Source organism: Calliopsis andreniformis, chromosome 10 (genome assembly GCF_051401765.1).
Source record: "Calliopsis andreniformis isolate RMS-2024a chromosome 10, iyCalAndr_principal, whole genome shotgun sequence".
Lineage (NCBI taxonomy): Eukaryota > Metazoa > Arthropoda > Insecta > Hymenoptera > Andrenidae > Calliopsis > Calliopsis andreniformis.
Window position 1 is genome coordinate 20,723,945 of NC_135071.1, and position 26,789 is coordinate 20,750,733.

General features: G+C 40.0%; 4 protein-coding genes across 12 annotated transcripts in view; 1 reads left to right on the forward strand and 3 right to left on the reverse strand.

Moving 5' to 3' along the window:
• Dh31-r (Diuretic hormone 31 Receptor) overlaps positions 1-26,789 on the forward strand; it is an 85,348-nt gene that overhangs the window by 49,569 nt on the left and 8,990 nt on the right. For 6 of the 8 annotated variants that reach the window (XM_076388062.1, XM_076388061.1, XM_076388059.1 and 3 more), the window contains one exon: positions 5,849-5,959. The exons of 1 other annotated variant lie outside the window; for it this stretch is intronic. In XM_076388062.1, coding sequence (XP_076244177.1) covers positions 5,849-5,959 — 111 coding nt within the window. Of the gene's footprint in view, positions 1-5,848; positions 5,960-10,964; positions 11,083-26,789 lie in introns of those variants that run through there. One more of the 8 variants, XM_076388069.1, reaches the window with a different exon arrangement.
• LOC143185235 (UDP-glucosyltransferase 2-like) lies at positions 121-2,405 on the reverse strand. 2 transcript variants are annotated; one of them, XM_076388058.1, is made up of 5 exons: positions 1,878-2,405; positions 1,308-1,727; positions 905-1,136; positions 583-808; positions 121-456 (listed from the first exon to the last, which is right to left on the reverse strand). In XM_076388058.1, the coding sequence occupies exons 1-5, from the start codon at positions 2,283-2,285 to the stop codon at positions 180-182; spliced, it is 1,563 nt and encodes a 520-aa protein (XP_076244173.1). In that variant the 5' UTR covers positions 2,286-2,405; the 3' UTR covers positions 121-179. The 2 variants fall into 2 exon arrangements, with proteins under 2 accessions (XP_076244173.1, XP_076244172.1); XM_076388057.1 differs by having other exon boundaries at positions 905-1,163.
• Positions 6,045-10,717, reverse strand: LOC143185233 (uncharacterized). The gene is made up of 2 exons (XM_076388055.1): positions 10,424-10,717; positions 6,045-9,988 (listed from the first exon to the last, which is right to left on the reverse strand). The coding sequence occupies exon 2, from the start codon at positions 9,982-9,984 to the stop codon at positions 6,379-6,381; it is 3,606 nt and encodes a 1,201-aa protein (XP_076244170.1). The 5' UTR covers positions 9,985-9,988; positions 10,424-10,717; the 3' UTR covers positions 6,045-6,378.
• On the reverse strand, positions 11,106-16,057 carry LOC143185234 (juvenile hormone esterase). Its single transcript, XM_076388056.1, has 8 exons — positions 15,803-16,057; positions 13,559-13,847; positions 13,233-13,418; positions 12,678-12,874; positions 12,253-12,424; positions 11,840-12,166; positions 11,605-11,752; positions 11,106-11,523 (listed from the first exon to the last, which is right to left on the reverse strand). The coding sequence occupies exons 1-8, from the start codon at positions 15,941-15,943 to the stop codon at positions 11,361-11,363; spliced, it is 1,623 nt and encodes a 540-aa protein (XP_076244171.1). The 5' UTR covers positions 15,944-16,057; the 3' UTR covers positions 11,106-11,360.

Sequence of the window (26,789 nt, forward strand, 5' to 3'; positions counted from 1 at the left end):
TGTTACTTCTTAAGAAACAATATCTTCGACTTGAAAAATAACTTTGTATTCTTCGTAAAGTTAAGAAATTCGTAATTCAGATCTCGGGATTCGGAAATTAAGTATAACCGTTTCTTTAATCTAAAATTGTTTATTTTATAATTACAATGTCAAGGCACTTATTTAAATACTTTTATATATTATTTTAATTTCTTTTCACGTTGAACGATTCTCCTTTGTAACATCGTCCATAAGAACTTTAAAAAGATATAGACGAAATAGATACTTAGTACAAAACACGCTATCAAAAAAGCTAAGATGTCGACTGAGTATAGTTGCCACCAAGGCATGTCCCCCAGTTTTGACCTCAGAGAAATCGGTCCATTTCTGATCACGTACTCGACCCAATACACTGCGGTGTCCCCTGCGCTCATTGGTCGATCTCGAAACAGTTTCGATACTCTTTTTGCAGATTCTCTGAAGAATAGAAATAAATTTCTTGTGTTTGAAATTTAGACTTCTTAACTCTTATCTCCGAATTTCATTCCTTCTTTAGTGAATTACCAATATTTGAAACTTTACCCTTTAATTGAAATGACTTACTTATATTTCGGGTTATGCAAAATAGCGTCCAATGCAGCGTTCATAGATTCTTCAGTTATTTTCTCCAGTTCCATTACAATAGCGATATTCTTGCTCTCCATTAACCTCAAGTTTTTCTCCTGGTCACCGAATAGTGGTATTCCAATTAGGGGAACACCGCAGTAGACTGCCTCCTGAACTCCCATCACACCACCATGTGTTATGAATACTCGGATGTTCTGGTGCTCTGTGAAAAACATCAACTTTTTCACTTCGTTTGCAAATCTTCTGTAAAACCATGAGTGAATCGACAATCAAAATTTATATTCAACATTCCACTTACTGAGTAGAGGAAGCTGAGGTATCCAAGACATTACGACCACATTACTCGGAAGACCAGGTGGCAGTTTCGTAACATTCCCAGACTTCATTAACACTTTAATCGGTGCAATTTTTTCGAAGGATGCGTAGAGACTCAATAAGGTCTTGTGTGGCATCGTTTCAATGTTCACCATTGAACCCAGGGTGAAGTATACTACTCCGTGGACAGCTGAGTCTAGCCAATCTTTCAGTTCCTGTGTATATGCCAAAAACAGATAAGGCTTTGAAATATTGAAATAGGTAGGCTGCGGAATTTTACAGTGAAACATGTCTTTAATTAGGTTCTGTTTCCCTAATTTTGTGTCTACCAATAAACTTCTAATAAATAGTACAGTGCTAGAAAATGATTTTCTTTGCCAACATACCGGGGTGAGTTTTGCTTCGTCGCTTTCGATATGAAGCCCTCCGAGTTCGACAATACCTGGTATTATTGGTTTGACACCAGTCAGACTAAAATGCCCGTTCATGAAGATCAAAGACACTTTCTTCTCCAGCTCTCTGATATCAGGTAGATTCTGATCCAAGTGCTTTCGCACTATCTCCGTTTGAAACGACGTGTAATAGTAGAATTGTTGTATCGTTAAATAAGTCGACCAGAAATTATTTAGCCGATTAAAGAACGTGTTCACAGTAGTTTCAGGTTCGAACAACGCTGAGTAACTGGGATAGTTCTGAGAATTGCCTATGATCTCGTTGAGGTGACACGAATCGATGAAAGTTTCAGCAACAATTATTTGTGTGTTTAAGTATGGACCCAGTGCTAGGTAGCAAGGCATGCTGAAGTACTAAAATCCAAAGCAGAATACTATTAGAAAATAAGTGATTTCAAGTTAGAAAAGTTGCTTTTAACTACTTATGGATACAAGAAATATAACAATAAAAATGTTACAAAACTTATTAACACTTATCTCGCAATATATTGACACTTTACTCACCTCTGTGATCAATAGATCGTATGGTTCCTTCGGTGGATTTTTGAAAAACTTCTGCATTCTTTCTTCTCCCATTATTTTGCATACTTCTGTGCCAAATCTTGTAGTTACAGTGTACATGGGTCTTTTTGTAAAACTTTTCACGAGATCGACAGACCAGTTGTTCACCACGGCGTCTCGAGTTCCCGTAAGATCAATTATATCTGTGTAATTGGCGATTGGCTTCGTAGAGGGATAATGACTAATCATATCAATTTGGTGGCCCCTTTTTGCTAGTACTTTGCACAGACTACTAGTGAAGATAAAGTGACTCTTTCCTTCGAAGGGGAAGACACATAGTATTTTGTATCCTTCGATTGAATTGGCGAAACAGATGAATGCCAAAAGTAACGGTATTATTATACGTGTCATTTTGAAACTTGATACGCTAAGACCGATTTCCTAATAATTCTAATACATCTTTGCTCAAAGGGATGCAAGAGTATCTTTTCCCGATTTAAACAAGTTAACGTCAAAAAGAGTATATGTGAAGCTATGTAGTGATCGGGAAGTTCTTCATCAAACCGTTGCTGAACTTCGACTGCCATTCATAAGTTACGTGGCGAAAACAACCTTTCGCTTAGACTGAGCATTCAATTTAATTTCCAAGTTTATCTAACTTGTCGCCACGAGCATGCGGAATTGCATAGATAACGCTGTAAAATTATTTACGGGCTTCCCCTACGAGAGATGCTCCTAGTTCTCGGCCACTACTTCTTCGATATTCTCCTTCTTACTTTCGATGAAGTTGCAAAACATCTTGATGCAATTTTCGTGACAGTAAAGTACTTTCCCATGTGCTTTCAACTATAGTTTTCAATTTAATTACGCGCCATCTGCTTCTACCGAGAGAAGCAAAGGTGACATCCTCACAGAGGGTGGGGAGCAAGTGACCGAGCAAAAGATGTTACAATGATTTGAAGAGTATAGAGAAAACCAGCAAACAAAGCTGTGTAGAAGACCTACAGGGAAACAGAAGAAACAGATGGAATCGAAGTTCCATCGATCTCCCTGTACAAAAATCTTAAACTTTAAACTTAAAAGTAGTAAACCAAAGATATGAATGAAAGACAAGTGTAAGAAGTAGAAATATGTATTAATTGAATTCCATTGAATCCAGATCTTCATGGTAGTAAAGAGAGGAAGCGTAACATTGAGGTTCCGGATGAAGCAGGGTACATATAAAATAGCGGAAATAGAAGAAAGGGGGGCAAGAGATACTAAATTTAAAATTTGAGCAAAACTTATCAGTGGTCAAAGATGACCAGTGGTCAGTGATGACGAGTGGTCAGTGATGACGAGTGGTCAGTGATGACGAGTGGTCAAAGATGACCAGTAGTCAAAGATGACCAGTGGTCAAAGATGACCAGTGGTCAAAGATGACCAGTGGTCAAAGATGACCAGTGGTCAGTGATGACCAGTGGTCAAGGAAATTCAGGCGTCCAGGCGCCAACCTGCCCACTGGCCAGGGGAGTCCAGGGTTCAGGAGTTCCTCCAGTGGATCCCTAGGAAGGTCCGCACCCTCCGAAGGACCCGCGACGAGTGAGACACTCGTGCTCCTGCAGGATATTTATACTGTCTCAGGGAAGATGAGAGACCAATCGAGAAACGATACCTTTAGGGTCAGTATTTCAAAATGCGTTTGCCATTTCAATCCAGAACCATGCGAACTTCACTTGAACTAAGTTTGAAAGCAGATGCGGGATAGTTAGTGCAAAGATCTTGAGAGACGGTACATCTTTTTGTAATTGGCTGTATCATTTCATTATACAGGCCCATTAAAAGCCAACGAAATTTCTTCCTCTATGTATATTTGTTGAATAGAAATAAAACATCAAGTTTTTGCTATCAGTACACGTTTCTCTAAGTTTACTACGAAGAATAATAAATTATGACAGCAATTGTATTCATGAGTAGAAGTTGTTACATGTCTAAACGTTACTTAGAACATTATCTCAGTTAATTTACATTAATAATTAACCAGGAAAAAATATACATTTCTACTATTTTTACGCTTTGCTCTGGCGGGAGCTATGTCAAATATTTGAATATCTAAATATTCAAATTATCGAATATTTTTCTCGACAAATTGCGATACTGAATCGATTCTCCAGTTTTCCCCTGACTAGCACGACAGCTAGGCTGGTCCTCTTTGACGCAGCTACACGATGCACTTTATTCACAAACGTCACTGCAGCTTCGTGCATTAGTCACTATCGATTCTCCCATCAGACATCAGAGGCTCGAACTTTTCGCGCTCTCAAGATGACCTTCGAGGACTTGCATTTATTCGAGTGACTAGTTCCTCCCATGCAATATTATCAGGAATATTTTTTTATAATAAATTTCACGATGTTATTCAAGTCATTCTTCCATCGTTTCAAATATTTCTATCGTCTTTTTAATTTCTCACAAGATAGTAACTCTTTCCATTTAATGTCAGACCTAAGTATTTTCATCCCCCTTCTTCAATTACAATTTCAACTTGGGTATTGTATCCAGCATTCCACGGAAGCAACATTCGCAGCAATCAGGGCTTGATTACACGTGAAATTACTCTCGAATTACGCGCAAGAGGATCACGTCGGAGGAAAAACCAAAAGGGGACTGTTCGCGAATTACAAAGTTTCTGTGCAGCCAATATCTCTATACGCCAACCCCGGTCAGCGAGATTCAAAGTCTCGCGTAAGATTTATCATTCCACCAATGAAATATGTTCACTGGTAATAGAAATCCTCCGTTACTCTTCTCTCGTTTTGCAAAAGCATTGTTCACCTAACGAAAGCGTTTGTCCTTTTTTCCTATTGCAGTCATCATTTAAAAACGTCGATTCAAAAGAGATTCAAATCAATTTGCCTATTTTAAAGACACTTTAAAAATGCATATCGTTTTATCTCAATTGTGAAGTTATCGACAAGTTTCAGAAATCGTCGCGGAGAATACATACAAGAATGGAAAATAATTTTATTTGAATTTACTTTTGCAACTTCTAAATTATCAGAGTATTAACTTATAAAAAGGCTAGCAATGCGTGGTATAGAATATTTCAACGGAAGTGTCTAACATTTGCAGCCAGAATGTGACTGCTCCGTTACTCTTTGTTCGACGTGGGTATCTTCGTCACGTCGAGGAAAGTCATCAGCTTCCCAGTCACGGTAATTGCAACAACCTTTGCCCCGTAATTTCTGTCGGCTCCATAGGATGCCGCCGTACGCGGAAAGTGCATCCGCGTGTAATTTAAGTTACAAACGGAACACGCGACGTTTACATTAATCAGGGATACGTGTTCACGTGTCGAGCATACTGTGAAGTATCGCACTTGCTCGAGTGTTACAGCGTCACTCTCGAACTCTGCTGCACGAAACGACTAAATCAAACTAATTGATGAAAAATTTGCAGTAGAGGAATCGACACGAAATATCAGATTTTTATTTACACATTCTGAACCTTGTCGCTTTTGTAACTTTATCTCTTTATTTTACGAGCATATTACTATTCCTTTAACAATCCAGTTTTTCTGTAATGATTCATTATTTTCCACCCTGAAATTATTATACATTATATTCTCAGCGATGGAAAATGAAGGGTGGTTTATTTTGACATTGCCGATCCTTGTTTCCTTTGGACACGCGTATATTATGCAAAGCGAACCGACACAAATACATAAATATTTTATTCGCAGTGTAATTTATTATTCAGTAACCTGTTACGGGTGAGCTGTTCGCGGAAAAAGTGTTGCAAACAATAATACTCTCTACGATAAATTTCTCGCCGAGTATTATTACGACTGATAATACGATTTTTTTTCAAATTTCGCTTGTGTTTCAATTTCATGCTTCCTTTTTAATAATACATGATATTTTTATTTCATATCCATTTTTGCAGATGAAACCCATTGTGAAACATTTCAAAAAAATTGTTCATTTCGTTTACAGAACCGTATTGTGAAATAACCTTTGACGGATGGTCTTGCTGGCCAAATACACCTGCTGGAACAACTGCATACGCGCCATGTCCAAATTTTATCACCGGTTTCGACGCCACACGTGAGTAATTTTAATGTTACATTCACAGTCTTCTCAGTTGGAGTATACGAAGTAAATAGGAAAAAAGTACAATGGAATATTCTTTAAACAATTGCTTTATTTAATGTACTTCAGTATAATATACATAACAAATAGCTGAAAAAGGACATTAAAAACGATGGTCGATAACAGTCGTAGGTACCGTGTTGCGTATCGCAAGCGCATCAACTGCACCAGACGATGCAGCCAGTAGAAAAATATATAAAAACAATAATTGATGGTATAATCTACTCGAGTTGTTGAATCGCGTGCAACACATCGCTCATGGGGAAATACAAATGCAAACTCTCCGCCGATATTTATCAATCAGATCACTCTGTTTCCCAGACCGAGCGCATAATTGGCCTTGCCGATCCAACAATTTCAGTCTGTAGCGTAGGTCACGCGTCGTAGGGGCATTCCTCGAAGGTTCTTCTGTTAACCAAATCGCAAAGGAAGCTTTTGATCGCTGGATGATCATACTCGGCAAACTTCATCAAAAGTTTGTCGTATCTGTCCACGTACTCGTGCTTCACAGTTTTAGTCAGTAGATTGAGAGCCATCAGCACAGCCTCGATCGATCCCACCTCCAGCAATCCCTCCATCACATCCATCTTGGTAACCTCCAAGTCATACCGCCGAAACTTTTCCGTTCCCAGCAACCCAACCATTATTTGGGACATGAAGATTACAAACTGGAGCGAGAAAGTGTTGGTCAGCTCGGCCATCTTCTGGCCCACCTTCACTCCAAACTCCTTGGGAGTTGTTACAGACATTTGTTCCTTGCCGAACGTCAACAGCAAATAGGACGTTGGGTCCATTTGAGGTGTCAGGACAGTTAGGAACATCTTCAGGATCCCATCGATCAGCTTTGCCTCACTTTTATCGCCTTTAAGGATCGCTCGAACTATATCCTCGATGAATATGTGGACCATATAGTTGACAGGATAGTAGCGCGACTTTTTAGGATGCGACACGTTCCAGCCGTTCTTCACCACGTCTACGAAGACGTTCGTAAAGACCTGTAATCGGGAATCGAGCTTGTCCTCGGCTGGCAAAAGGTACGCTCCGCGCACGAATATCCCGGCAGAGACAGCAATCCTTGGTTCAGGATGGAAGAGAAATCTTCGTAGAAGAGCCTCCGTAAACTCCCGAGGCAGGATATTGCAGATAGCACCGTCAATTGTCGACAAAAGAGGGCCGACGAAATTGTTCACCTTTTCGATTACCAAGCCAGTTTCTGCTAGACGATCTATCGTTTCCAGTAGCAGCTTGATGTAGTCCACGATGTACTCGTCGGGGGTACAGGAAATCACGAGTACCAAGTCTGTTAATCCTGACTCATCCTTGGTCGTTAAAGTAGAGATCATCTGACTGAGCAAAGACCATGTGGCTGGTCCAGGCTCGGTGCAGAACAGCTCTCTGGCTTTTGATAACAGGATCTCTCGAATGGAATGGTGATCTTCGGATTTCCATTGCGCCAGGAGGAAATCATAGAGCTGGTCTCGTGGTGCAACCATGTGCAGGATCCGTATTCCGTGCTTTCGAACGGACACCCTTTGCGTAGTTAGAGTCTTTGCGAAGGAGACAACGTCCATTAAGGGCGTTCTGTTGCACACGCTGATTAAAGCTATCAGAGCCGTCGACAGGTAATCTCCCTCGCAGAATTTCCCTATCAGTTGCAGGGAAATCGGTGGATTGGCCAGCTTGGCGGCAGCAATGATGTTGTAAGTAAGGTCGTAAGTGGCCCTAGCCTCCTCTTCGTGAATGTCGATGGTCTTGGTCGAGGGTATCAGCGGCTCGACGATTTTAGCCAAAGCTCGACCGTGGATGAGAAGAGCAAGGATCTGTAGGCAAACTCCTTTCTTTTCCTGAGCCAAATCCTGAAGACATTGTTGAACGAACTTTACTGGAATCTCCTCATACCATCGTAGGGCTTTCACGAAACGCTTCGTGTCTCCGTGGTTCCAATTAAGCTGGCAGGCTTTCAGATATGCCCTCCAGTTAGTCATAACGTTCTCTGGAGTCTTCTTCAACAAGACGAGAGCTTCCCCAGTTTCGATGAAGTAGATACTGTTCTGTGTCTCTGGGAAGAGGCGCTCGAAGAGGTCCTTCTCGTGTTTCTTGAGCGTGCGCTGGAAATCTTCGATAACATAAGCGTCGTGGTGGTTGTTTTTGGATATCATCGTCTCGATTTCCTTCAACAGCCACGGATAATCTTTTAGAGACATTCGTTCTATTCGAGTATTTCGATTAACATGTTTCATATTAAAACGATAAATCGATGCAACTAAATCGTGCAGGATTCCAGACTTCTCTTCTTGCCAGGGACTCTTGTCTGAGTTGCACTTCTGCGAAGCTAATGCTAGACAAGCTTCTAGGCACTTTCTTTCATATTCGGGATATTTGTTCAAGATATTCCAATATCCAGAGATTCTCATGCTCTTCAGATCCACGAGGAAACTGATAAATTGGTCGATAGGTTGATCGTGAATGAGTTTGTAATGAATACCTGCTTCTAGTATCTTCGAACAGGTTTCACCTCCCACTGCTGCCAGCTCGTTCTTCACGTAAACACGTACGATAATATCTGTCAAAACTGTCCAGTGACTCTCGCTCAGCTGGGGAAGATCGTACAATTCTAACAAGCACATGAACACCTTCATGAGGAACCACGGCTGTTCGTTCTTATGCCTGTCCCTGAGATACGTCAATATCTCTAGCAGAGCTTGATCATCATTATTCACTCTACAGCAGTACAGCATCTGGCACAACAGAGCAGCTCTGCTCTCCATTTCCGAAGTTTTCGCGATCTCTTCCTTGATTTCGGGTATAGTCTCCTTAACAGGCAGATAACACCTGCCAGTGTAAGCGTAATTCATTATCGCGGCCCTCCAACCAGTTCTCAGCTTAATCTGGACCTGTCTGATCCGCTCCTCAGTGGGCAACATTCTCAGCAACGTGACTGTTACGTTATTGCTGTTATCCAAAAGGTTCCTTCCATAAACCTCCGAATAGGACTTCAATAACAGGTCTAGCTTCTTGTCTTGTGGATAGTACTTCAAATAGTTCAACGCTGTGTCCGTCTTGAACATCGAGACCTCTTCAGGGAACAGCTTGGGAAATATGGTCTCCATACGCGTCGCGTTGATCATTTTCAGAGGCACCAAATTAATATACAATTGAGGCTTCCGTTGAAAGTAGTCCCAGCCCTTCTTGAGAAGAGCTTCGGCGCACTTATTGCTGAGCTTCATACCTGGTGGAAGCTTCTCATGCATCTCGTACAATTCAACGAATGCCTCGAGTCGCTTCTTGATCAGCATCGCGAGGAACTCTGACAAGTCGTATATATCTACTTTGTGAAGATTTCTGATAGAATTGGGGACAGGTTTGCTCAATCTAAGGTAGCGTACGACGAAATCAGGATTCTTGCGGAACAACGTCTTAACGAATTTTTTACTCAGAACGATTCTCCTTTCTATGATTGTATTATACATGAAAGACTCGTCGCAAGCTGGAAGCAAAGGTAGTGCCTGTTCGAGGCCAAAGGTCGAGGCGACCGCGTTGAAGAACTCTGCTGCGAGATCTGGCTTCAGATGGATGGCTAAGGTTTTTATGATAAGCGTTCTGGTCTTCAGGGATACATAAGGAAAAAGGTTCTCGAAGAAATATTGGACATTGGTGATGGCTGGGTTCCTGCCGTCGAAGAAACTGTTGACGTGCAATGCTCTGTGCACCACCATCGCATCGTCAGACTTCAAAGCCTCCGCGATTGCACTGTAGGTGCTCTGATCCTTTGGATCCTTCTTGTTCAGCGCCCGAGCAGCTTGCACCTGTATTAGAGGCGCCAGAGCTCGCGGGATCTCGTTCGTTTCCACCACATCCTCGAGTCTGCTGCATACTGATATCCGTTCCTTTATCAGTTTCCCTATCCACTTATACTTTTCGCTAGGTGTGCTGCCTGGTATAGCTTGAATCGCATCCAAATAACTCGTGTCTATCTCCATTTTCCTGAATAAATGTAAATCATATTAAAAAGGTAACGAAAAGTATAAAATGAATATTTTCGAAGAATGAATTGCTAGGGGACTAGTATAAAAAATACTCGATATAAGTTCGCAAATTTCTGCAAGTGTTCTCAAGTTTAAAGTTCTTCATTTTGGAAAGTAATTCGGATTCTTCAACTAGAGAGGTACCAAATTGATTTCATGTATGATCTCTATGTGTCGCGGTACACTAAAATGTTACTTTACCTCTATTAAAATTTCGTTTTAAAGAAAATAGTGTTTGTGACACTTTGTACGCGGTATTCCACAAAATCTCGAGGCAGCGTTAAAAAAAAATCCTACGAACATGTAGGTAGATTAAGAATTTGGCGTTCGATGGATGAAGAGACTTATCGCTCCAACGACTGATAACCAAAAAAACAAGATGCCCGTGTGGTACCTTTTATCTGTATTGACGTCGGTGGTCAATGGAACGTCGAGGAAAAAGAGAACGATGGATCCTCGATCGAAGACTGCCAATTTTCCCGAACAGTTTTTTCGCGCGACAGGTCGCGATGGAGTACGTTCGATTTGGTGTGCCAATCTGTGTGGATGTTTAACGTTTCACTATAAATTTTATCTGCCCATACTTCGAGATATCGACTGCGGCCAGTTCGCGACAAAACACGGGTCTGTTCTCGCTGCGAAACAAAGCCAGCTCACCGTCAGCCAATCTCAAACGTCATTCGCGTGTTTTCCCGGTGGATTAGGTTAGGTTAGGTCTGTACGTCGATCAACTCCACTGGAGGGACGACAGATTCTACGTATTAAAGGCTGGTTTCTAATAATTCGCTTTCCTGAACCAGGAGTTATTCGTGTTGCTCGGGGGAAATGAACATCTGCGCATGTGTGACTTTCTGTTATCTGTATGGATATCTGTAACTCGAGTCCGATATCTCATTCGGTTTCGAGCGATCGATGGGCGAAGGTCGTGCCAGGAGTGTCTTGACATTGCGAGATTGCTTTGATTGGGTACACTTTTTACGAAGAAAGGAAGTGGGAACTTGTTTACGATTTTGTATCACAGAAGTTCATGATCAAGAATTCGAGTGCTTAGAGGTTAGGAACTCTACTAGAGGCGCGCGTTATATGAATACTTAGCGCTTCAATACGCAACTTTCAATACTCTTATCCTGAAAATTACTTGAAAAAGATTCGGATTAAAGAGATATAATAAAAACAAATATGTAAAAGATAAAGTTTTTTATTAAATTCTTTACAAAGGAAATAACTCTAAATTGTTGTAGAAAAATCGGAAATAATTGGAACTTGTTCGTAAAGATAGACCTGCTACCTTTTGTTCCTTGATTTCGTGGTGCCTTCATTAGAAAAAGTAATTACAGTTTATTCTTTATTTTTTTCCAGTCGAAAGTGTGCTCCTCGGTTTTGGTAGTTTCCATTTTGAGCGTTGTGTTGATATTCAAATAATCGTACGTATCTCCTTGTCTTACTGGTTTCCAAATCACTGAGACTAGGTCTGTGGTCATTGGAGTTGGATTTCTAAAATAAAACATCGTTGATAACTCATTAAAATCAATGTTTAAATAAGACAAGAATTGTTTCTGTAGGAATCATAGATACCCTGTCTTCGCGAAATCTGTCCACATTTGAGTTACTATTTCTGAGAGTTTATGCTTCTCGCTACCAGGTTTAAACTTCATATCTATGTTCAGTCCCCTCAGTATGCTTGGGTAGAATAAATATGGAAGTTCGTCTGCATGCATAGTTCCTGCAAAGAGGAAAAGGACATACGCAGTATGAGAAAAATTGTATTATTTTCGCGGTACTTTGACGATTCAAAGTATAAAAAATCTACCTGGAAAATCAAGACCGAGCTTGAGCTTCATTAACGAGGTGTCGTCTTCGAATGAGAACTTATATAAATACGTGTTCGAGCTATTCAATTCGGTTTGAATCTGGACGACGTCGAAAATGCCCTGGATGAACATCATGTCACTGAGGTAGTCCACATACTCTTGCTTCATATTGTAGTTGATTGGCCGATCTCCAAAGTATATACGTTTCACATCATGGCCTGAGATCCCCTCCTTCTTCAGCTTATCCTGTAGCTCTTGATGGATCAACAAATCCAAATCCGTGTTGAACTTCTCAAATACCTTGTTGGAGTCTTTTTCTCTAAACGCTGAAAACAGACATCATGCCGATTAACTTCAGCTTTTTTCAACTGCAGTGTTTCCTTGCTATAGAGAGAAAACAGGAGAAACCTACCAGAATTATACTCCTGACCTACCAGAAAGGCACCCTCGCAAGTATTGTGACCTAGAAGGAAGGGCACCTTGATGCCTCTCTTCATCTGTTGAAATGGATGTTGAGGTACGATTGGATTCGGGGATTTGTCGTCGATGGTTGGGAGGAAGTGTCCGAAGATTAAGTGCTTGCTCTGAAAAAGTTTGCCAAAGAATGTCATCGAATTATCTGTGTAAAAAGAACCTCGTGGAAAATCATCGATATAAAATATCGATTACATTTGCATTTTACTGAAAAAGAATGGTCAGTACAGATTTGCATATTTTATGCAGTACTTACTAAACATTATAGCCTGATCGAACGTGTTTATGAATTTTATGGATCCTAAGTTTAATCATAGTCGTCTCCTACAAATAAACAACAATTATGGAGCTTGGGAGTTTTACCTCGAGAATATTATTCGCCGCTTTTAGGAGTTCAAACGTATCCACAGATTTCAGGAACTCGATCACCTCCTCAGGATCTGTTGTCTCTTTGCCAAGGCTAGCGGCCAACCGGAACACGTACTGCTTTGGTTCTTTGCTTATTATGGCCCAAGGATTCGCCACCACGCCGCTCTGCGCTATCGCCTTGTGGAAAAGTCCTGAGAATAAGAAGAAAATCTCTTGAACCAGCTTTCCACATCTTTTCAAACCAAACCAGACGAATATTCAAAGGAAATGTGTGGAAAGATAAGGGAGGAATGGGTTTGAACTTTAACTCAATGGAGCTGAAGTAACAGAAGGATCTTAGGTCTAGATGACATGAAGCAATGGAAGTGCCTGACAGAATAGTGCGAAGTAGAACGTGTCGAATTTTAATTGATTTTTGTCCGAGACATTGAAGTCGAGCACAGATCTCAAGAGTCATAAGTGAGTTTGATACTCTTACTTTCTGTATACACAAATATTAAAGCAGTGGAACGAAGTGACTGAAAGCGAATAAAGGAAGATTCGCCGTACCTTCAGCCAATGGAGATATAGCGAGATAATGCACCGAAGCTGCGCCAGCACTTTCTCCAAATATAGTGACATTGTTAGGGTCTCCACCGAAACTCGAGATGTTCTCTTGGACCCACCTCAAAGCCATCACTTGATCCTTCAGGCCTTGATTGCCCGTCGCCACCTCGTGTTCTATGTTGAGGAAGCCTGGAAGGAATTGTTGTAACGATATACAATTAAAAATAGCTATTACGATAATATTTATCTGTTACGATGGAAAATAGTTAATGACGCGATGCACCGATGAAATTTGCGATGCAGCCGATATTATCAACAACAGCACCCACCGAAGACACCAAGCCTGTAATTAATCGTGACCAGAACAACGTCCTTCCGTACGAGATAATCAGGTCCATAAATTGTGCTGTCACCAGACCCGTGAATGAAGGCACCCCCATGTATCCACACCATCACTGCACGCTTCGAGGTTGCCTCGATCGACGACGTATACACGTTTAAGTAAAGACAATCGTCGCTTCCGATTAATTCACGCGTGAACATGTCGATCTGAGCGGCGACATTGCCGAAACTTTTGGCTTCTCTGATTCCAGTCCATGGTTCAGGTGGTTGAGGATCCTGGACAGAAAACTTCACTATAATATGTGAACAATTATTTTTACTCGTTATTAATTCGAAGAAGGTAGATAAAACTAGAGATACAAGTTTTTCCTCGGTGTTCTTTTAAACATACAAATTTTAAGTACCATAATTAGTGTAGACTGTTTTGTTTCCGATAGAAAACAGATCTGAATTTGTCATTTGAAATTTAAATGAGGAGTGAGCGATAAATAGTCGTGAATATTTTGTAAGGATAAAAAGAGCTTACATATTTAGAATTGTAGGATCAACTTTACAGTTAAGAATTAATAATCTTTGCAAATATAATTAATTTACGCGTAACCAAAAATAACTGGAAAATCTGGTGCACGTGGAATATATCAAGTACATTACACGTAATGGCAATATAATGTGTATTTAATAGAAGGTACTGAAGTACAATTTTTTAGCATATAGATATTTAATAGAAATTATATCAATAGCTATTGAAACAGCAATTAATTTCCTTGGTTCAGGTTATATATCAGTTAATTAGCGTACCAATTGCAATCAGATTGATTCATTTTAGGCATACGACTACAGAAACACTCTCGATCATATCAATCATACATTGATAGGGTTGCTCGCGATTGGCCAGATTGTCGGTATTTTCGTAGAGGTACAGCTGAAAATGTTCCAGCCTGAAGGCATATTTACTCGCAAGGGAATTCGATGGTTGTACATTTAAACAATGCGTCCGATTAATTAGCCGCGTATTAATATTCTCTTTGGGTATTGGCATTTAAATGCGTAGCTGCAAGTAGAAGAGAGGATGAAATTTATTCAACGAATGTTACCACCATAAATTCCCATTGTGTTTATCTTCAAATCCATCACTATACACTGCCGCGAATTTATCATTTCGTCTATTGGTTATTAATTGTCAGTTTGCTCGCACCTCCGTTTCCTCTAATTAGTTCCGAACTTTGAAACTCTGATTCTTGTTCGAGAGAAAATAATTCATCAAATGCAGTCTTCGTATATTATCAGTGATAGCTTATTATGTACAAAATATCTATCTGGTTGTTAAAACTCTTTATTTCGTGAATGCTGATAATAATTACCGATAAGATATCAAATAAGGATATTGAAGATTTAGAGTTATAGAAAATTTGTCAAGTGTCCAGAATATTTTAATTTCTCTCGAGAAACGATCTAGGTACTTAGAAAGTGAATAAAGTAACTTAAATAAGGTAGTATGTAGTGTTACTGCCGTTCAGTCTAGCTAGAGACATTTATTTCGCTCTTTTCGAGCCATTTCCCTTTGGTCCATTTATTTTGTATCTCTAGTCTCCAAAGATTTATTTTCTGCATTTACTTTTAAAGCTTGAAACTGAATTGGATTGGGTTTTAAGCATCGAATGTTTATATTGTAAGTAACTTCAGTACTTATTGGTCAGATAACGATTAGATACTTCAATGATTACGGTAACGCTAACTCATCTTTTGAGGATTACTCAAAAGGTTTTTTATCTCCGCTTATTATATAGTAAACCACCTGTAGTATCATACTAAAAAATTGCTTCCTAATGCCTGAACCATAAGCCATCGCCAAACTCATGAATTCTGATCTAAGCCAGGAGTACAAAGTTTCAGGTCACGAACCATTGCTGACCCAAAATAGGCTAAAAACTTCACAGAGAAATTGTAAAAGTAGAAATGGAATTTGATGTCAACCATCCTCCTCGGTACTCCAGTTTCAAAAGACACTCTGCCAGAGTAGATCCAAGACTTTCAGCTCGATCTACAAAAATCCATTCCAAACTTTGAGGATTGCAGTCTCTTTATGGGAGGAAATTCCCAAGGCCCCAATTGGCAACGATCTCCCAAGGCAGTAGAAAATTCCTCAAACTTCACTGCTGTCTCTAAGCGGGTCTTTCCTCTGACGCTACTTAAAGCTAAATTGGGCTGAACTATTTGGACGTAAGATTTACCTTGAACCTGAGCGGGCCAGTCGGCGGTTTGGCGTAGGGAATCCCACGAAACGCGAGGTATGGCTCGTCATAGATATTCTTCTCAAGCAGGCCACGTAGCTGGCCCTGCGTCACGTTCACCACGGGACTCTCGAGCGCCATTTGTTGTGCGAACTCGATCTGTTCGAGCAACGATACACACTGAATCAGCTACTCGACACTCTGGACAGCATGCAGCCAGCCGCTCTGTTGTGTCTAAATATCGTAGTGGGGACAGGGCAGTATCGTGACTGTGATATTCGGCAATCTCGACATGGATACTGTGAAGCGGTATGCCGTGTCGCGCGGAAAAGCAATTGCTAATATATGATAGACCGAACCAAGGTCGACTAATGGTAATCTACAGCGTTTGGCGCGAGGAATTCAAACTCGTGCGGTTTGCCAATTGAAATTGTTTAAGACATTCCATTAATCAGAGTTGCAGGTAATTGGCTGCATAGTATGGCAAGAATTTGGAAGCCCAGATTGCTTGGGATTTGGGGATAGAGCAGGAACTACTTGGAATTGTAGTGAAATCTTGATATTTTTATTTTTTCTCGCCTAGGAGATGATTAAGCTTCATCAAAAGTAGTATTAGCGCGAATCTTAAGAGTAGTTGAAAAGTCAGATTCCCTAATTAAAATACGACTTATTGAAATGAATCTTGAAGTAAAATTGTTCGGTAAGGTGTTAGAAACATAAAGAGTTATTATAGAGGTACTTGTTTATTGAAAATTGTATAAGCAGCTATATTAGTAGATCTGCGTGAAATGTTTAAGCAGGAAATTTTCTGACATAGCAAATTTTGTTGGATTATATTCTGAAAATCATTGTTATGCAATGTGGTATTATCTGTATTTTATTATCATTGGGTCCAAATATCGTGCAATATAAATGGATAGCACTTCATTGATAAACTCCTCCATAATAACAAGTAAAAGAATTGCAATAAGTTTTTATATGTAATATGATCACATACTGATAACATATATTTTATACTGTAAATTTTGCATACTTTTTCTTATTTAAATTGAAAATATTTAATGCAATGCTATTAATGCTATTTTTCATACAACACAATAATTTTAATTTTATTGAACAATAGTTTAATTAGTTTAATAATATATATAAATGTAAATGAAATGTGTATCTTCCGTGCATGTAAAGACTCAAGCATGCTGATTGCAGTTACAAAAATCTAGCGCAAACTGTGAGAGACGTAGATTGATTTATAGCAAGGTAAACGTGACTGGATTATTTAAATTCCCCTGCATTTGTTTCCAAGTCTACATTCCCCGAAATAAAATCGTTTCGTGATGTCGCGCAGATGGCGGCTCTTTACGAGATACCCTTGTACTCGAATTGACAGAAATTAATATTGACTTCCTCGAAAAAATGGGAATCCTGATGCCCTCTTTATCTTTATTTTTAATTAACTCTATAATGGGACTGGATTAAGAATACTCTTTTCCATTAACTGAATGAAACTGGCGAGCGGTTAAGTGCATTTTTGAGAATGAGTTATTGAATGGAAGTGCGTGAGAATTGGAACACAGCAGAGACAGACTGTAAAGGTTTATTAAATTTTAATTCTTTATTCTCTTACGATAGCGTCACATAAAGTCAAAGATACACAGAGTTGCAAATTAGAGTGCATTTTGCAATCATGCATCAAAGCGTAAACTGAAAAGCAATCAGCAATACCTCTATGGATTACATAAGAGCTTGTACGTTCCATCTCCCAAAATCGCTAGAAATTCACCAAATCTCGTTATTAATAAATTCCTTCCTCCAGAGATGAACCATTACGAAATAAGCTTCTAATCAGATGAGAATTTATTAAAATATCTTCAGATTATGTGTCATCTTTAGTTTCACGGAATACTCGAATAAGAAGTTGCATCATGAATTATCTACCGTCTACAATAACGACGTACATTTTCATTCCTGTCTCACTGCATACAGGCATTCCTTGGGTTCATCGATCGTTCATTATATATTCTCTCTGTGGATGAAACCTTAGACAGACGAAGTAGACTTTTTCCTCCAGATACTCTTAATTGAAAATCACCATAATACCGCACCGTTGTTGCTTCTAATATTCAAGCAGAAAGCTTCTTTGGGAATAGTATAGATAATCTGCGGCAAGGGAATTACGTATTGGCCAGGTTTTTTGCGAGATAGGTCATGCGGCAATTCCGATTAAAAGTTTCAATTCAATACGAATATAGGGAAATAAAAGTGAAATCTTTTAGAAGATGAAAATTAGACTTTCATAAGAATACAGTGCCTCGATCGAAGATTGTTAAGTATCTAAAAAACGAATAAATTCACCGCATTAAAGAAAAACAGTAAAGACTGTGCACCAGGAGTGCTATGGAAAGAAGAAAAGCATACACCGAATATATCTACCGCGTGAAACGTTAATCCACTTTACTCGCTATGCTCGAATTAGGGGCGATGCAGGAAAAAAGTATGAAAATTTTCACTGTCGCTGTAACAGAATCGGTCACAGCCAGTGACAGGTTTAAACCGATTTTATCTTCAGTTTTCACTCGACGGAGGAGACGTATCCTGGCGAGGTTGTCTCAAAGCGACAGGCGTAGCGTGCTTTTTCCTTGTGGAAGGTCTCAGATGAAAATTCGTGCGGCAAATCGTGGAATGGGATGCGGAGTGAGACAAACAGCGAGAGCTATCTGTTTCCGTTTGATTTCATCAACGAATCGGCCTCTTTAGCTCGAAAATAATTTACGATATCACGTATCGCTTCCATATCCAGTTTCACCCTGGAAACGTGAGTGGAAATTGGGAAGAGAAGTTTCTGGCAACGATGTATCACCGACGAACGAAAAGTCTTATCGAATTTCGCGAGCCCATCCTATCGTGCGAATTTTAGGTGAATCTGGGTCGAGGTATTGATGGAGGATCTGTGGTACGTTTCATTGGAGAAGAGTTTTATAGAGCTAAAGATTGCTTTATTAATTCTTTTTGGGGGGAGTTTGCTGAGATATACAAATAAAGGCTAAGAAAGAATTAAAGGTTTATTAAGAGGAATATTTTTTGTTCCACATGATTTTTATTTATACGGAGAAAAGAAATCAGTGCAGTGCCTACGTGAGTTCGTACTTCCTTAAATAATAACCAGGAAAATATTAGGAAATTCAATTAATAAATACTTTCAATCTATCACCTAAAAGGTATCATTATTTTCATAAAATGAATTCAATCCCAAAGTCCAAGAAGAGGAAAAGAAATATAAAGTGAAACAAAAAGGTAGCGCGATAAGGAATGAATGAGAACAAGAAAAAGAATACGAAGAGAAAGTACGAGGTAAAGGAATAAAATGGTAAGCAAGAAGTAGTGAAAAAAGAGAGACAATTCTGAGGCGTCGAAGCGGGTGGAAGCAATCTAAAGAGGGTGAAGATAAAGAAGCGCCATTAAGTTAACGAAAGAACTTACAGCAACGAAACTCGTAAGGAACAAAGGGTGGAGGAATATCTGGGAGCAGCTAGCTTTGCATCCATTGGAGATGTAAATAAAACCCATCGAGCCAGACTTAGGTACTCTCCTTTATGCAGAGGAGCTCTGGATTCCACGATGCTGCGAAAAAAGCCATCTTTATCGCAGAAATATGAGCACGGAACAAGCTATGGCAGACCTTCCACCTAATAGTCATGACCTGTCTTCATCCGACAGGGAAAATTTGTATTGCCCCAGTACTTCTCTATTTCTCCACATCGATTGGCCTCTACGAATTAGTCGAATCGGTGCTCACGAATTCACGCTTCCCTTTAAAAGCGCCCCGATAATGAAAATAGCTACGATGAAGAAAGCAACTTGGGAAGATATTTATGGTTTGTATGCCGAACGAAGCTGCTACGTTTAAAAAAGGATTTCGAACGAATCGTAACAAAAAATCGTATCATCTCACCCGCTTCGCCTTACTATCATGGATAAACAAGCTTTTGATACTTCCGCCAGCATCTCGACGAGATCCGGTCGCGATAAAAGCTGGGCAATAAAATTGTTGGTCGTAAAAAATTCACCGTATCTGATCATAGTCGACACGTTGAGCAGAATCGAGCGACTAGGGGAACGATTGAGTGATTGGCAAATATTTAGTCTTTACAAGCATCGTTGCAAATTGCTTTCCACGTTTCAGCGGTGCAGTGGAAACTCAGCGTCAAAGAATCGCTTCTCGAGAACTGCCTCGCTTGTCGTGTCTGGTTAGTCGGGGCAGACGACCAGAGGCAAACACGCACCATCTGGAGAGCAATTTCATTCTAATTTCTTTTTTATTTAGGCGACAATTTATCGGGGACGGGGGAGAAGAATCGATAAATTGCCAGGGGAAAGCAAAGAGAAGTAAGCGCAAATATAAGATGTGGAAGATGAATGGGAGACTGTATTCTTTTTCCAGTTATTCTTCGTGAAGTGCGACAGTTTCAATTATAGTTTGCAGTGGTATATTTTTTTCATTTTTATTTGCCGAGTTTTGTGGCAAAAAGGTGAACGAGTTAGCATTTTCTATTTCATACAGAGAATTGTTCCTTTGGGATCCTACTAGCAGCCTGTTTTACACTGTTATTTAATACAAAGAGTTAAAAAAGAGCTACTTTTTAGGTAACGTGATATTTTTGTCTGAAACCACTTGTTGCGCTTCGGGTCCAAGGTAGGCCTCGGTTAGTCTGTCCATTTAGAATGAATTTACATGAAATATGCATACATACATATACGTGACTTCGCGAGAACTTCCTACTGAACTTTGATTCCATGTCAAAAAGAAATAAGAATATCGACATAAACCCGATCCGAAATCATTTTGTTCCTTTTTATGGCAGTAATCATTCGCACTTCGATTTTCGCAAACATATTTTCTAAATCCATGGTAGTACATCGTATCTCCAGTGAATAAATTCTAATTAAGAACAATGTAAAAAACAGTGGACAGTCGTGATTGAAACTGTGTTTCGTTCACCTGAAAAATGGTTCACTTTTTCCCTTGCTATCGGTGTGTTTGCAAGGTCATAAGTGCATATCGATATTGCAGCAATATACTATTTTGATGTTTATCGAACCGCTTTTTCCGGTATTGCTTTATGCTTTCCATGCGTTAAAACATAGCATTCAATTTACAAGAATCTGATCGACTGCATCAAATTCACGATCCAACCGTGTTCGTAACAGCGAACTTGAATGCATACCGCAATAAATAAAAATAATTATTTTTAAATTCTTCATGTTGTATTTCTACCACGCTATTCAGATTCAGCACATTTCTCTGTTTCATTCGGATGAGAGAAAGCAAAGCATTCGAGTGATGGACTGAAAAATGATGCTGGAAACAGCTCGTAATTCATTCAGAAATCGTATCGCAAACATGCCCGCTCATAAAGTGTATTTGCGAAATTACATTTTTTGTAGGTTTCGTAATGTCCATGACACGACTGTCATAATGAAAAATTTGTGAGCTGCCTTCGAAGTCGATGCCTGCACTATGCTATGAACGTTTGCCAAAATCCAAAAGGAAGATTGAAGTCTTGAAGTGCAAGATGCCTGTAGAAGTGAATTTACGATTGATTGAATGCATGGAACGCGATTGGAATACCTTAGAGAGGAAATATTCGATTCGAAAAGAGGCTCTGTGCAAGGGTGTTCGTCAACAAAGCCGGTTAAAATTCGCGTGAAGTGAGTCTGATTTGGAGCTTATTCTACTGTCAGCGTGCCTGAGTCATGTCAGACACAGCGAAGTCAGGAGAATCAGTGGAGAGTCAAATGCAACGAAGTGAGTAGAATTAGTCGAGAGTCAGACACAGCTGCTTGAAAAATTTGTTTAAACAACGGGAAATATTTTGGAACCGAAAGGGTTGAAGAGCTTCTGGCAACTCAGAGGACGCCATAAATCGCGACCCCGTTGCGCAAGTTTTGCTCGGTATCCCGTTTTCTCGGTCCCATCTGCAGTTTTTTGAAGGGACGATAAAATTCACTAGTTATTCTTGAAGGTACTGAACGGGGGTGTGAAATACGAGGCGAGACGATACAAAGCGACTGCGGTGCACAAGGCGCGTGGTCAAATCGCGGCCAAGAAAGTTTATCATAACAGGGGAACGCTTCGGACGATTTATCGGTGGACGTGTGGTTGCTTCGAGCGCGTTGCGGCATTTTTCAACATTCTCCAGCGCCCTGGAATCGGTTCGGTGACAGAGAAGAAAAAGGATCCAAGCGTTCTAGGATTAATCAACGAACTTCGCTGTTTTTTCGGAGAAGTTCGAGCAGCGTTGCAAAAATACGCGATATTCCATCTCTCGCGAGAGCGAGACTGAGAAATAAGAAAACTGCGGAAGATTTAGGTGACGGGCAACAAAAGTCGGGGAAGCGGCGAGCTTTCGTCTGATCAGGGGCAAAAGATTGCGGGCGGCTGTCAAAATTTCAGGAAGAAGACTTAGTAATCTCTTGACCTCGACCCCCCGTCGAATTTATGCTTTTTCTTTCCTCTTCTCTTGGAGTTAATCCTTTGGCTGTTCGATGAAAGGCTCATTCGGATAAGCGGACCTCTCTGTTCTTTTGTATTCCACAAAACTGAGGGGATCAAGCGCTCCCCCCTCTTCGCCATTCCCCGCTCAGGAATTGAAGGTGATTTATCGCCCTGAATTGCCGTCCGCGAATCGAGGGAGATATGACCTTGCATTCGCGATCCAACGAGCATTTCTTATCGTCCATCAGTCTTGCAACGCGAGATTGCTGTTTTATCGATAAATGGAATATAAAGGTAATCGCGAATGATATCTGGTTCGAATCGATCGGCTATAAAATCCGAATCAGATTTTTAGAACTGCGACCACCTTCTTCGACAGAATGCAGAGGCATTTGGCGTGCTTCTCTGGTTCTGCAGAGTTGCAAAAAAAAGAAAAAGATAGAAGATCGAGGACTTACATAATTTCGTTCCTGCAAACGGACACATTACTGCATAATTCTACGCAGAAACTTCTCAGACGTAGCCCATTAACGAGCTACCATTTTACTCGAACTGGGAAGGGAAATAAATTTCCCAGCGGTATGTGGAAGCAAAGGATATTTTAAAGAAATGACCAAGTTTAGTGGGCTCACAGATATATGCATTGCGATTTATAGCGGCAGGAAACGCGGGACATGTGGAGTCGCTGAAAAATGCATCGTCCGCAAAATGACGGTAAAAGGAGTCCGTGCTGAATGACGCTGCATGCCGTGCCATAATTTCGCCTATAAAATTGATCTATCGCCTGTGGGGAATGCACAGGACACAGCCAACGATTCTTTGCTATTCGACTTGTCTATATTTTCCAATGATCCCCGTAAGCCATTAATAGTAGCAGAATCTGAATGAAGCATGGCTTTCAGATAAAGTGGGAAAGACGACGTCGAATTTTTCCATAGCGTTACCTCTGCCCTTCTGTCCCAGCGATAAGGCTGCCATACTTCACGACAGGGTCCTCCATCACTTTCCATCTGGATGCAATTTAGAAACTCGAAAAACCCTAGAGTGCATAGGGGTTTCGAAAACAGTATTGTTCGCGTTTCTTTAATGGGTTTTCTGCGTCAGAAGAAAGTTACTTTCCTTATATATTTTTATCGCCTAGTTATAACATAGTATTTAATATAAAATAGTAATTGAGAAGTTCCTGGAAGTAGTCGTGGCATATTTTCCATGTCCAGTCCTCCTTGGCTCTTAATTTCACCTGAACCTCCTTTTCTTTCATTATTAACCAAAGTGCTAAATACACATTGAAGCACAGGAAGTCAAATATTTTCCCAACTCTCCCGTCAAACTTTATAACGTTCCTTATAACGTTGTTAACGTAGCAGGACACGAATTCAGCTTCACAGGATCTCGTGCTCTCTTTCCCAGTTGCAGATTTGCATAAAACATTCCCAGTTGTCAAGGATTCGCCAGAGAACGAGAAAATGCACTACCTATTTGTCATGATGGTTTGCGTGAAACGATATGGAAAGTATTGTACTTCTTACGCAAGAAAGTAACTTCCAAGGAGAGGCAAGGAATTTCCAGAGAATGGAATTTTATGAAACATCACCTGTTCTTTAAGTTTTGTGGATTGAAATCTGAAAACCAGTGAATTTCATAAAACTAGCCAGCAAATACTAGGTATTTCATACTACCCTTCTTTTAATAAATTTTACTAATCTCCTGGAAAATTAGATGAATGAACGAAATTAGGAGCACCAATGGGACTGAGATTGAAAGCCAGGTTGACGGCCTGTCCTCACAAAAAGAGGGTAAAGGCAGAGCCAAAATGTCAAGGGGGTTAACAGTAGCTGATCATGCTCTAGAAGAGCACTCTCCACCCTGAAACCAGCCTAGTCGATGCGCGAGCACGTCTCTCGAGTGTTCATCAGGTGGTTAACTTTCGCAGGTCGATAATCTGAAAGAGTTTGGAAGACGCAATAAGTGGGCTTAGTAAACGATCCAGCGGATTTCGAGAACCGACGCTAATATCAAGGTGGCTGATGCGTTTGTTACCGAATATCAACAGATCGTCGGATTAAAGGGTTAGACTTCGGAGTTCATAAAACGAAGGGTTTATCGCGGCGGGCATTATCCAGGAGAGGGTAAGAAACTCGTCATTTACGAGTTCAGGAAATGACCTCGAGCCCGTAATCTTGCAAGTGCTCGTTCGGTCGGTGCAATAACGGCGAGAAGCGTACGTGGATGGAACATTTCGACGATCTTGCGCATACTTGAACCTCACATTATCCTCTTATTATTAATACTATTCAATCGGGAAATAAGGTTTATCCAGTAATTTTTAATTAAAAGTAAGACTGGGACTACGCATTGAATTTTCCAGGATATTTTGGCCTGTGTTGGTATCAGACACGTTTTAAAAGTAAGCAGACACTAGCTGTAGTCTGCTAAAGAAAGTATATAGCTTAGACTTGCACTTGTTTTATCGGTAACCTTCCCTAGGAGATGTAGCAGACTTGATATATATTCACTCCTAGGCTGCATAATCCCTCAGGGCTTTGGGCACGCCTTCAGGGGGAGTATTCCCCAGGGACACGTTTCTCAAAGCAGGAACTAGCGATCTTGAAGTCCTAAGTTGATTCAGTAGCACTGTGATCATGCTAGTGGTTTATCTGAAAGTCTTTTGCGGATGTAACAATTTAGACTTAAATGGAGATTATTCCCCTGACATATCAGGTGGGTACTTTCCAAGTTCTTCAGGTTTAATCCTTTTTATTAACTGCCTAGAATGGGTCGAGAAAGGGATGATAGGTGGAGTTCTAACTTGATCGCTTCACAATTGAGTTTGGATTCTGCTCGGTACTGTCTATCCGCTAAAGATAAGTCTTTATTCCTTCGTTTCGCTTTAATAGACTTTTTTATTTTTATTATTATTTTTTTCAACACTTTTGATCGGTCAACTATCCCATTTCAAATAGGCTCAACGAACCCGAGTGAATAATTCAAATAAATTGCTTTCCCATTTTCTAGTGAACATTATCGTGGTACTATCGCGATCGAATTTAATAGAGATCTAATAACCGAACGATTTTGGAACCCGAACAGTTTCCGTGAAAACTTGAAGTTATTGCCAATCCCGAATAAATGTACGTTTTCAAAAAATATTTTTCTCTCATATTGTCTGTTACAGTATTATTTGAAATTCAAGTTTTTTTCTGAACAATACTCTTTGTTTTAAATTCATATTGAAAAATAGATTCTTATTAAAAATAAATTTAAAATGATTGTTTCAATGTGTACGCCCAATAGGTTTAGAGTTCCATAATAGTTTCGCCTAGACAGGCAAATGCTCAAATATTGGTGAACAAACAGTGGTTGCGTCAATAAATGCGTTTATGTATCAGATGTATTAGCTGCGCCGTTTCATTCTGGCAAATTTGCTAAAAAAGCAAAAGGAAATTCAATACTAAAATTCAATAACAGGGAGGGATAATTCTAATGAACACGTTAAATTAATGAAATAAACGAGGAAAAAATATGTACAAATTTTCTCGGTGGGAAATTTTCCTAAACACTCAGGTTTAACGGGTAGCAGTTCCTCGGCTGTATGACGTAACGGTGGCTGGTTTAAGACGATCGCATAATTTATGTTCCTTTACACAGCGAAATTTCCACGGTAGTAATAAAACACGAGGCGCACGTGATGTCAGGTTTTTTGTTATCTAATTATTCTAGCAGAATAACAAGCCCTTGTCACATATTTCATTATGAAAAATGCGCGAAGAGCTTGCTTCATTATTCTAGCCCTGCACATTCAGCCAGCTGTTCTGATATATTATTTTTACTATCTGTATGCGCTTTGTTGCGTTTCAAGTTGCGTTTCGCGTTTTACTAATTGCTGTGAAAATAATTGAATGCTGGAAAGTCAGGCATGTTGATTGATACATACCTTTCATGTTTTCTGTGAGCTACAATATTGTAGCGAGTGGAAAAAATGAGCAAAACGCGGTGAAAAGATATAAAAGCATTGCACAAACCACTAGAAAGGATTGAAATTAAAAAATGAATGATAAAAGTCTAACTCAGCCTCGAAAATCCTAAGAGAAAGACAGAAAACTGTGAAAGATCTCGGATAAAACGGAAGAAATGATCTGTAAAAGGATAGTTCTCGGTCGAGAATCAGCTTCGAACCATTAGTTAGGTACTTAAGTCGCTCTTTAAATTCATTGAACAGCAACAGAAACAGCCACTTATTCGTTTTCAACTGTGTACGATGGCTATTTCACGATGAGCCCCTATCGATTGCAGGACAAGCAGTAGGTGCTCGATACTGTGCCACGATGTAACCGAAGAGTCTGAAACTTTGTTGCAGGGGAACTTAGGGCTGGTATTACATAACTGACCGTCCACTAACTTTGTCCAATGGTCTGTTTTCGTTACTCTAGTAACTCCCTTGATTCACTGACACAGTTCTGTTGTAGATCTTTCTTCCCCTGGAAATATGCTTTT